General features: G+C 42.0%; 1 protein-coding gene across 3 annotated transcripts in view; it reads left to right on the top strand.

Moving 5' to 3' along the window:
• The window catches only part of VAV3 (vav guanine nucleotide exchange factor 3), a 263,598-nt gene that overhangs the window by 172,068 nt on the left and 79,010 nt on the right, over positions 1-12,520 (top strand). For all 3 annotated transcript variants that reach the window (XM_075002479.1, XM_075002480.1, XM_075002478.1), the window contains 2 exons: positions 266-366; positions 12,087-12,109. In XM_075002479.1, coding sequence (XP_074858580.1) covers positions 266-366; positions 12,087-12,109 — 124 coding nt within the window. The remainder of the gene's footprint in view (positions 1-265; positions 367-12,086; positions 12,110-12,520) is intronic.

The following is a 12,520-nucleotide window of genomic DNA, read 5'->3' as shown; positions in this document are numbered from 1 at the left end:
TGTGTTGTGCCCAAGTGCCATATTCCACTGATGGTCCAGGAGAACTATCTGGCTGTAAATGGCTTGAAAAGGAGACTGGAGTTGCATGTTACCCATGATCTGCTGCCTCCCTTCCTCAAGCTTTTAGGTACAGTCATTGTACAGCACAACAAATAACATCTAACGTCATCTACAGTATTTTTTTTAAAAAACATCTTTATACTAAAGAATTGATAAATGCAGATTTTTATCATTTAATGTATCACTATCCAATTTTGCTTTACAGAGGGACATTTTATCAAGGCTATTTATGCTCGAAGTGTGGAGCTGGAGTGCACAAAGAATGTTTAGGGAGATTAGACAATTGTGGGAGAGCTAATTCAGGTGGTAAGTCATTTTTATTGTTGGAATACTGCTTTTAATTAGGACATAAAACTTGCTAGATATAGTTAAGGTTTAATTTAACTCTAATTTGTGTTTATTGTAACATAGTTTTGAAACCACCATTTATAAGCACAATTAGAATTGCATTCAAAATTCATAGTCACTTTTACTCTAGCTAAACTGAAACGTAAGAGAGGAAGGAAGGGGAGTGAGAGTCCTGTAGGAGAAACCAGATTCTTTAGCTTGTGTTCTTATAAAGCAACAGATTGGCTTTTAATCACAGACTGCTCATGAGTAACACCTTTTGTAAAGAAAGCCATCCTTTGACACACCTGATCCAGTTCACTCATAATATCTCCATCCCAATCTTCCTCTTTTCTCTCATCTCCTTGAACTATTTGTTTTTTTTCTGTCTCAGCTTCCCTCTCTGTTAAATCTCTTTTCCTTCTTGGTTTCCACACACTCCACTCAAAATGGTCTGACTGTCCCAATTGATGGCTTATTAGGACTCCCTTCTAAGGATCTCATTTCTCTTCTCATCCCGGCTGGTGACTCCTTCCCTATTATTTTTCTTCCCAACTAATGTCATTCTAGGCTTTTCTGATTCTCTTCCTATGTCTCTAATTGTTCCTCCAGTGTGTCTTTCTGAGGCTCTACCTTCTTCATCTCTGTCTTCAGATCCTGCAGAGCTTAGACCTTCTCTTTTCATTTTATCCCTCATACCTCATCCCTTCTTTTGAGTTAAATTAGAGCCTCTCTTTGCAAATCCCAAGGTCTCCCTTCTTCTGACCTTTTGTCTCTTTGTGTAGTATAGCAGCTCTGTTTCTTGGTCTGACTTCTCCTCCTAGATGGCCTACTACTAACTAAAATTTGACAGAATTTTTTAACAATTTATTTCTAGAGGAAGTTAACAGGCGTACAGATCCCTGCCATGTAAATACCAGACAAAAAAAACCCCAATCATCACAACAGCGAGCTTTTGCTTTTAGCGAAATGTGATACAATAATATAGTCATCAGTACTTAACACTGTTACTCTGTTAAAGAAATACTTTTGCGTATCAGGGATATACACAAGAATAAAAATTTGACCAATTTTGTGGGGGGCACTTTCTGCATCCTGCCCACCCCGCATAGCTGGAGAAGCTCTCTGTGACCAGAGAGGCTGGTGCCTCTGGGACTGGTGGAGCTGTTATTTCGCTCCCTGTCTCAGGAATGATTGAGCCTGCCCCTCCTCACTTCCACAGCTGGTAGAACTCTCCTGGCCCTGCCACCTGCTTTTCCCCTTCCGTACACTCCTTCCATGACATACCATTTCTAGTGACTTGTATTAAGGTATGTGGGCCTTACAGTTTCTTGACCCCACAGTTCTCATACTTCAGTTAGACCTCCTCTTTTCCTATATCCTTCCCATGGAAATGGGATTCAGTGTGTCAGATGATTGTTACATGTACACATCTCATAGAACTGGAAGGGACCTCAGGAGGTCATCAAGTCCAGTCCCCTGCCCTCTTGGCAGGACCAAGCACCATCCCCTTTTTTTAAATCTATTTGGGCTAGATCCCTAAATGGCCCCTTCAAGGATTGAACTCACAACCCTGGGTTTAGCAGGCCAGTGCTCAAACCACTACTTGGTTGTATAGTCAATCTAATCTTTCAGTGCGATAATCCCTGATCATAAGCAAAATTACTAGAAATGTTTAATGAATAAAGTAAAATCCGTGACAACCTCTTGTTTATAGCTGTCTCTGGGTTCTTCAGAGAAGAAACGTTAAAATCATTGTCTCACTCAGACATAGATAAATAGGAAAAATCTTTACTGGTATTTTTACAGTTTGCCATACCTATGTAGAGCTGAGCACCCAACGTTTGCTACTCAAACAGCTGGATCATTTCACCTTGTCATAAAATCATTTGCTTCCAACATTTCATTGTTTAGTAAACAGTGTCATGAGAATTCCCTTCTATATGAGCTCTGATAAAACACAGTTTTAACATATATTACTTGATAATACTCTATTGTCATTTGCTCCCCGCCATGCCAAACAAAAGCCACAAAACAAGGTAGCCTCTGCTTGATTCCTCCAAGTTCCTCAGTTTCTGATAGTTCTGTCTCAGAAAGAAGCCAGTGCACTTAGATGGAAAAATTGTCTTCAGATGCGTGGATAGTATTTGGTTACTTGTTTAAGTGTTACAGAAGTGTATGAACTCTGCTACTTCTCTAACATTTGTGCAAAAGTATGTGTGCTACTTATGTGGATTTTCATATGTTGCAGCACATAATATATACCTTGATTGGGATTATTCATAATCAAGATGTGTTTTTGTTGTGATGTAAAACCAACAGCTTTCCCTATTTACCGTTTCCTGACTTCATCAGTAGTTACAGATGGTCTGGGTGTCCTCCAAAAGCCAGTCTTTGCCCACAAAAGCTTATGCTCCAAAATATTTGTTAGTGTATAAGGTGCCACAGGACTTCTTGTTGTTCTCATATCAGCAGCATTTATCGACAAATGTTCAAGTTCCAGAATGCTCCTTGGAGAGTTGCAATTTTTTATTTAACTTAAATAATATTGCCTGGCATTTGTTGAACTAAACATCCTTACTAAGCTTGAATGACAATCGTTGAGGGATCAGGGTTACTTTGGGTAAAGTGCTGTCCTGGGTAATTGCGGGTGATATTCTCCTAATACCCTTGTAGGCAATGTCCTTATACCATTTGCTCCATTAAACTCATCTAGCTCAGTCTTCCTTTGGGAAGCTGTTCCAGAACTTCACTCCAGTGATGGTTGGAAACCTTGATCTGGTTTGAAGCCTACACTTATTGATGGCCACTTTATAGTCATGTGTTCTTCTGCCAATATTGGCCCTTAACTTAAATAACTTCTCTCCTTCCTTGATGTTTATACTGCTAATGTATTACAGAGAGCAGACATACTCTAGTTTTAATTTGCTTCAGTTAAGCAAAGTCAAGTTCCCTAAGTCACCTCTGTTAGAATAGTTTCACCGTTTCTCTAATCTCCTAGTAATCCTACTTTGCCCGGTTCCAGTTTGAATTAATCTTCCTTAAACATGGGAAAATAGAAGTTCACACAGTATTCCAGATGAGGTCTCACCAGTGCCTTATATAATAACAACAGTTCTCTGTCTCTATTGGAAATACCTTACTGGATGCATCATTATCTCTTTTTTTTTTTTTTCTGACCAGGTCACATTGGTGGCTCTGAGTCATCCTGTGATTAACTGGTACGCCCTGGTTTTTTCCTTCTCTCATACTTCCAATGCTAAGTCTCCAGTTTATAGAAAAACTTCTTTTGCACAATTAAATTTCATACTAAGTCCATCAGTCCAGTTTTCAGAATCTTGTTGGTACGGGCAGAGTCACGGGCCAAGGCCACACTGACCCCACACCAGCGTACCGTTCAGATCGTCAAGGGGCCCTAGACGAGGATAAGGAAGAGACGGTGGAGACCCGGCGACAAGTGGAGGCCACCTCGTCCCTCTGCAGGCCTCCCCCACCCACCTCCGGCAGGAGGCCCCCAGGGGTTTCACACCGGCTCTGGGTTGCTGTCGGGGAGGCTGGAGGATTCTTTATTCCCTGGCAGGCAGGAGGCTAGCCCACCTGGAGGAGGAAGGGGTGAGACAAGAAGAGGAAGATCAGTTAAACTACAGCTGTGTTTATTAACAAAAACACCAACATGCGAACATACAACATAACGTATAAAACAAACACATACAACAATTCATAATAACGTTTGAATCATACAAAATACCAACAGTGACTTTGACTAAATTCTTATTATTTCTATTAATACTAAGCCTATCAATAGAAGTATGTTATTCAAACACTTACACCAACCAGTAACAGGGAATCCATGTAGAGAGCCTATGTGGGTTTTCTTATTGGACAGAGAGGTAAGAGAAGATGGCTAAAGAAAGCCTTGAGACTTTAAGGGGTTGAGATAATTTTCTTCTCCGAGCAAGGGAAGGCTGAATTGCCTTTTCCCTTTAGACTCTGGGTGGTTAGCTAAGCCACCCTACCAGAGACCTTGAGGTCCAGCCTGTCAAGATCTCCTCCCAGCTGGGTAAGTAAATGAAGGACTTCCCAGTGGGGTTTGGAGAACAAGGTTAGGTAAGAGAAATCAAGATTTGGGGGAAAACAAAAGGGAGAAAGGAAGTTGGGAGGTTAAACCTCTACCGAAATGACTTTCTTACAAACACAATTAACATCTAACTACCTAAACTTTAACTACGGAACTTATTAAACAAGTGTACAGCTAGAGCGACGAACTTCGGCCCTAGGGTTAGGGCAATGCGTAGCCCTTTCCTTGGCCCTGTAGGGCCGTGGCCTGAGCTGCACTCCTTTAAATCCTCTTAATTGGGTTTGAATTGTTTTAAAAGAGTTTTAGTTGTTGGTGATAGTAACCCGGGCTGTACCCTGGGCTTGTAGGGATATTACGTGTCCAGTAGCAATGGTCCAGTCAGGTACGGTGGTTGTGTCCAGTTGTCCAGTCAGGTACGGTGGTCATGTCCAGTTGTCCAATCAGGTGTGGTGACGTCACGGGATGGTGATGGCAGCGAGAGCGGTGGTGCTGCTACGAGAAGGCAAGATGGCGGCCTCTGGGTTAAGCAGTTGAGCGCGCAGTACCTGCCAAGGCAGGCCAGTTTGACACCCGACCACTGCTCCTCAGAGGCCACTAGCCACCAAGCCACCAGGGAAGCAGGCCCTGGGCTTGGCAATCAGGTACGCAGTACCTCGCCACTAGGGCAGGGCCAGTTCGCCTCCTGACTGCCTTGCCTCCAGGCCTACTTGTTGCCCTAAAAGCTCTTTTAGTAAACAGGGGCTGGCTCTAGGCCAGGCAGGAGCTCTTCACAAAGCCAGAGCTCTTCGTCCGCAGCTAGACCCTCAGACTGACTGACCTCGAGTGCTGCGCTGCGCCGCCTTTTATTTGGTGTTCTTATGTATAATTCATGATTCTATTTGAATATTCATGAGTTTGTTCCTGGTTCTCAACCAGGTCCTCCAGGCTATGGAAGTTTCTAGAAGGTTTTTACCGGTGTCCAATCAGAGGCCTGGGTCTGAAGTGTTTGAGTTCAGGGTTACCAGGGAAACCAACTGACTCAGAGAGACCGTTACACGGGGCTGCTAAATGGCAGCCTATGTGTTTTTAGAGTGTACCTGTACCTGTAATGATGTTTAACGGCCAAAGGCCTGCTTCCCCTGACCCACGGGGGCGATAATGCCCGAGGGATGAAAAATCCCTGACACATCTTCTTGTTTGAAATTCCACTCTGCCTCCCTATTGGCAATACCTCCCAGCTTGGTATCATCTCCAAATATTATCAGTATACTCTCACTATTTGTGCTAGGGTCATAAATGAAAATGACAAATAAGATTGGTCCCAGGCCAAACCCTGAGGTATTCTACTAATAACCTGCCTCCAACCTGACAGGTCACAAGTCAGTATGACCTTTTTAGTTTTCTCTTTAATCAGTTCCTTACCCTCCTTTCAATTCTTATGTTAATCCCCGTCTTCTCCAATTTAACTAACTTGCTAATCCATTCAGTCATTCTTGCCTGTGCTATATGCTGTTCCTGTTGCTCTCGTAATAATGCATAATTGGGAGAACGTGGCCAAGTGTTTTCATGACTTCAGTCTATAAGCAAAACCTAAAAATTGTGCTGAACTGATCCATTAAAAGCAGTTTCCTGTCAGAATTAAGATCCCTCTCACTGGATGCATCTACAGAAACAACCACCACCAAAATCATGGGTTTTTTTGAAGTCTAGTATGCCCGCCAGGAAAAGAGGCTGAATGTCTTCCACTTGCGCTGCCTCAGGCGCATCCTTGGAATATCATGGAAGGACAGAGTGACCAACACCGCCGACCTCGAGCAAGCTGGAATCTCAACCATGCACACCCTCCTCAGGCAGCGTCGGCTCCGCTGGCTTGGCCACGTCCACAGGATGAATGATGGAAGGAGTCCAAAAGACATCCTGTATGGTGAGCTAGCCTCTGGCAAAAGACCTCCCGGACGCCCCCAGTTGCGCTACAAAGATGTCTGCAAGAGAGACCTCAGAGAGGTAGACATCGAGCTGGACAACTGGGAAGAACTAGCAGATGACCGCAGCAGATGGAGGCAGGGGTTACACAAGGGCCTTCAGAAGGGCGAGATGAGGATCAGACAGCTAGCAGAGGAGAAGTGAGCACACAGAAAGCACACTAAGGACTTGCCAGACACCCGCCACATCTGCAAGAGATGCAGCAAGGACTGTCACTTGTGGGTCTTCATAGTCACAGTAGACGCTGTAAATGAAGTCCTCAATTGAAACTATAAAGGGCGCGATCCATAGTCTATGCAGACTGAAGGATGCCTTCTAAACTAAGACATACCTTCATTGGCTATACTTCCCTATTTGCAAGCATTCCATAATTAAATCTGGAAATGCAAAGACTGGAAATGGAAATGTTAAAGGTAGGAAAAAAAAGAGAACTTCTGTCTTAGATAACACTTTAAAGACTAGCAAAATAGTTTATTAGGTGAGCTTTCGTGGGACAGACCCACTTCTTCAGACCATAGACAGACCAGAACAGACTCAATATTTAAGGCACAGAGAACGAAAAACCGTAAGCAAGGAGGACAAATCAGAAAAAGATAATCAAGGTGAGCAAATCAGAGAGTGGAGGGGTGGGGGGAAAGTCATTCATTCTTGACCTTCCCCCACACCCCTCCGCTCTCTGATTTGCTCACCTTGATTATCTTTTTCTGATTTGTCCTCCTTGCTTACTGTTTTTGGTTCTCTGTGCCTTAAATATTGAGTCTGTTCTGGTTGGCTATGGTCTGAAGAAGTGGGTCTGTCCCACGAAAGCTCACCTAATAAACTATTTTGCTAGTCTTTACAGTGCTACTTGACTGCTTGTTGTTTTGATAGTGTATAGACTAGCACGGCTTCCTCTCTGTTACTATTCTGTCTTAGATGTATGACATATAGGCAATAAGTATAAATAAGTCTGTGCAGATAAAGTAAGGAATTTATTCTTGAACTCTAATCAGAAACCCGTGGTGAAGTGATTCAGTTATGGATCTTCTGCAGTTTCCAGGATATATTTTGAGACTCAAACTGGATAGACCCAAGCCCAGGTTTTTACTACCTTAAATTAGTAATGATTTTGCTTTTTTGGAGACTACAGATTTTGCTCTTGCAGTTGTCTTTTTATGAGTGCTTTTTTTTTTTTTTTTTTTTTTTTTTGCTAGTACTGAGTACCGGCATCTCAGCAGACCCAGCTGAGGGTTTAGCAGGGAGTGGGTGGTGGTGAGTCAGCTGAGTTACCAGCTTTTTTTTTCTTTTTCTTTTTCTTTTGTTTTTTTTTAAAATACAAAAAAGGCACCGCTTCTTACCATTTTGGAAATAATTTGAACTATTACCATAAATACTACTTTTACGAAAATTTATGTAGCCTTTAGGGATATTCATAGCCTTTCTGCTTTAATGGTTTTACTGTTGTTGCTTTTTGGATTTTTTTTGCATCTGTGTTTTAAATATTATAAGTTAATCATTCAGCATCTCTTTCTCCATCAAATCACAACATTGGGATACTGTACTCACTTCATCCTAGTGAATTTTAAACTCACTTCAAGATTATGTTTGATGTATATAAAAAAAGCAACATAAGTGACAGCAGCTTTCTTCATGCAAAAATAAAACAGTTCACAGGACTCATGTGTGATCACTAAAGCCGAAGTCACGTCAGATAAACTTTCCCACTCCAGGATCGAAAGGCATTCAGTGCAAATCTAATACTTCACATGTGGGGCCTGAAGATCAAACATTTATAAAACTGATGATTGGGAATGAACTTTTATAATGATTCCGTTTTCATAGTACTCACCTGAAGATGATTTGATTCAGTTTTGAAATCATTTATAATGCCAGGGTAGCGATTCTATAGCGGAGCAAAGATAATTTCATTCTTACCCTTTTGTTTAGGTTGACATTTTCAAAGGAGTCCAAAGAGTTAAGTGCCTAAATCCTATTGAATTATGGGATTTGAACACTGGAATGGTTTATAGTAAAACTAAGCATAACTTGATTAATAAAAAACATACATGTAAGTGATAGTGAGCAAGAGAAGAAGTGACCAGTTACATACAAAACAAAAATAACATGCTTTCTAGAGACTAACACTTAATTTTAGCAAGTTGGAATTTTTGCTAAACTGCTTTCCGACTTACAAGCAGCTACCAGTGACTCCAGCCCTACGGGCACGAGGATTCACCATTCATAGAATCAGAGTGTGTTTGTCCCTTTGTTTCATAAGTGAAAAAATAGGAGCTGGTATGGCTCCTCGCTGCTGGGTTCCAATGGCTGGGGCTGCTGGAGGGGTAGTGGGGTCTCTGACTCCCAGCCCCCGTGCTGTCATGGGGCCAGTGGGGGCTCCGGTTCCCAGCCCTGCTCTGAAAAAAATGTGACCGTATGCTGTGCCGGCACGTACCATCACAAATATATATATATATATATATATATATATATATATATATAAAATATATACATACACACAGTGCTTTTTTTGTGATTGTACTTGTCAGTACTAAGTACAGGCACCTCAGTAGCCCCAGCCATGGGATTGGCCAAAGGGGTGGGGCAGGGAGCTGTCTGAGTATCGGGACCTCTTTTTCTTTTTTTCTTAAACAAAAATGGTGCTTGCTCATGCGCTCTCTCTCTCTCTCTCTCTCTCTCTCCCTTTCTTTACATACAGTCTGTACATACATCATGCAATAGTATGTGACCAACATATCACTAGTTTTTATGACTTCATAGAATCACAGAACAATAGAGCTGGAAGAGACCTAAAAAAGCCATCAAGTCCAGCCACCTACCCTAGGCAGGACCAAACCTATCAGATCAGCCCAGCCAGGGCTTTGTCAAGGTGAGACTTAAACACCTCCAGGGATGGAGACTCCACTAGTTCCCTGGGTAGACTATTCCAATGCTTCACCACCCTCCTAGTGAAAAAGTTTTTCATAACGTTCAACCTGGACCTTTCCAACTGCAATTTGAGACCATTGTTCTGTGTTCTGCCATCCGTGACCACTGCAGACAGCCTCTCTCCAGCCTCTTTGAAGCCTCCTTTCCATAAGTTGAAGGCTGTTATGAAGTCCCCCCTCAGTCTTCTCTTCTGCAGATTAAACAGTCCCAATTCCCTCAACCTTTCTTCATAAGTCATATGCTCCAGCCCCCTAATTATTTTGGTCACTCTCCACTGGACCCTCTGCAGTGTATCCACATCCTTCCTATAATTGGGGGCCCAGAACTGGGCACAGTACTCCGGATGCAGCCTCACCAAAGCCGAATAAAAAGGAATAATCACTTCTCTGGATTTACTGGCAACGCTCCTCTTGATGCAAGTTAATATGCCGTTAGCCTTCTTGGCTACAATGGCACACTGTTGACTCATGTCCAGCTTCTCGTCCACTACAACTCCCAGATCCTTTTCTGCAGAACTACTACCGAGCCCATCGGACCCCAGCCTGTAACAATGCTTGGGATTCTTCCAGCCCAAGTGTAGGACTCTGCACTTATCCTTATTGAACCTCATCAGATTTCTTTCAGGCTAGTCTTCCAATTTGTCTAAGTTGCTCTGGACCCTATCTGTACCCTCCAGCATATCTACCTCTCCTCCTGGCTTAGAGTCATCCGCAAACTTGCTGAGGGTGCAATCCAACCCCTCATCCAGGTCATTGATAAATATGTTGAACAGAACAGGACCCAGAACCAAATCTTGGGGCACTCCACTAGAAACCGACCGCCATCTCAACATCAAGCCGTTGATGACTATGCGCTGGGCCCGACCTTCTAGCCAGTTTTCTCTCCATCTTACCATCCATTTATCCAATCCACATTCCTTTAACTTGCTGACAAGAATATTGTGGGAGACCGTATCAAAAGCTTTGCTAAAGTCCAGATAAATCACATCCATTGATTTTCCCCTATCCACAGAGCCAGTTATCTCATCGCAGAAACTAATCAGATTGGTCAGGCATGACTTGCCCTTCATGAATCCATGTTGACTATTCCTGATCACTTTCCCCTCCTCCAAGTGCCTCAAAATGACTTCCTTGAGGAGCCCCTCTGTGATTTTTCCAGGGACTGATGTAAGACTGACCGGCCTATAGTTCCCTGGATCATCCTTCATCCCTTTTTTAAAGATGGGCACTGCATTTGCCTTTTTCCAATCATCCAGGCTGTCTCCCGATCTCCATGACTTTTTGAAGATAACAGCCAAGGCCTCGTCAATGACATACGCCAATACCCTCAGAACCCTCGGATAAATTAGGTCCAGGCCCATGGATTTATGTACGTTTAGCTTTTTTAGATAGCTCCTAACCTGTTATTTCCCCACCTTCATCCCACAGTGCATCACTTATTGCATTAATCTGGGAGCTGTCCTTGTCCATGAAGACAGAGGCAAAGAAAGCATTAAGTACTTCAGCTTTTCCTACGTCATCTGTCACTGGGTTACCTCCCTCATCCAGTAGGGGCCTCTCTGATCACCTTCTTCTTGCTACCATGCTTGTAGAAACTTTTCTTGTTATTGTTTACATTCCTTGCAAGTCGCAATTCCAGTTGCACTTTTGTCTTCCTGATAACTGCCCAACATTCTTGAACTATACATTTATATCCCTCCCTGGACATCTGTCCAAGTTTCCACTTTTTGTAAGCTCCCTTTTTGTGCCTAAGTTTTCCAAGGATTTCCCCAGTAAGCCAGTCTTTCTTCCTTCTTATCATACTTCCGTGGTGCAGTAATATTGCATACAGTTTATTTAATTGCTTATTCTTCAAATCCCACTGTTCTCCTCTTGAACCTGAACCCTGATTGTCACAGCCATATTTAGAAGTAAACTCAGCTGTGAGATTAGGCAGTAACTGAAAATATAGGGTGCAGTGATGGATTTATTTGAAGGCATGCTGATCCAATTATCTTACACCCCATAACACCCCCCCAACACCTTGCAGGGTTCATAGAAATGTGTGGTGCAGTATATGCAGACAACTTCAATGTACTGATGCACTCATTCTGATAACCCACAAGAGTACCTTTCTTTATCTTTTTCCATGCTACTTTTCTTTTTTTCAATAAAAACAAGGAAACTTCATTTCAATAAAAACAAAACAAAAACTCCAAGAGTATGTTAGTGCAGTGCTTCTTGAGAATGTAAGTATGTGAATCTCATTAAACTTCAAAACTAAGATTCCCATCTTAACTAGTAGGCAAAACTTTGAACTGATTATACAGGAATATAGAATATTATGTAGGTGCAAACAGATTAGTGGAGGATTGAATTACTGTTACAATAGGAATCTTAACTTTAGAATTTCCCGGAGTATATGCAGTTACATAACGTTTTTGAAACTCAGTATAATCATTTACAAGGATTTAAATTATTTGTTTGGCATACAACTGTTGGAAAGTTCAGCGTAACTCTGAAACAGGCCATTTATAGCACTGGTTCAGTATTACCTGACATGAGCCAATCAGCTTCAAGAAAACAGTTTGCAAAACTACAACTAGCTGAGCTCCAGGGCTGTCAGACCCATTACAGGTATCAGTTAGCAAAACAATCAGGACAGTTTTCTCATACAGTATGGCACAGACAGACGTTACTGTCTAAAAGAAGAGATTGACAGGCACTAATAATGCCAATTTTCACTTTTGTTTCAGAACATGGGACCCTGAAACATGAGGTAAGGCTTCATTTTCAATTTTGTTTTGTGGGTGATTTACAAATTGCTTATTTACTGCATGTGGTTGTTACAGTACAATAGATATTTCTTTTTCTGCAGCTAGCATTTATTTAGTTATGCAAACTCAAGGAGTGACTCTGTGCATGCACTAACAATCAGCTATATCTGCATTCAACTGCAGGAGATTAACCTAATTTTCATTGAGATTATTCAATGTTCAGGATACTGGGAAGAATGTAGCCTTTCTTAAGTTATAGGGGGAAGGTAAAACAATGATGTTAATTTAATTCAGAATATCAGTTATCATAGTTCACTAATGCTTTTAGACCAAATTTGGCTGTGGAAATAAAACTATCTTCAGCTAAATTTCAGCAAATTCTGCAATATAATCATCATCATCATCATCATCAT

This window comes from Carettochelys insculpta, chromosome 9, assembly GCF_033958435.1.
Source record: "Carettochelys insculpta isolate YL-2023 chromosome 9, ASM3395843v1, whole genome shotgun sequence".
Classification (NCBI taxonomy): Eukaryota; Metazoa; Chordata; order Testudines; family Carettochelyidae; genus Carettochelys; species Carettochelys insculpta.
The sequence above is the reverse complement of the archived record's forward strand: the minus strand, read 5'-3'. Positions and strand labels throughout refer to the sequence as shown.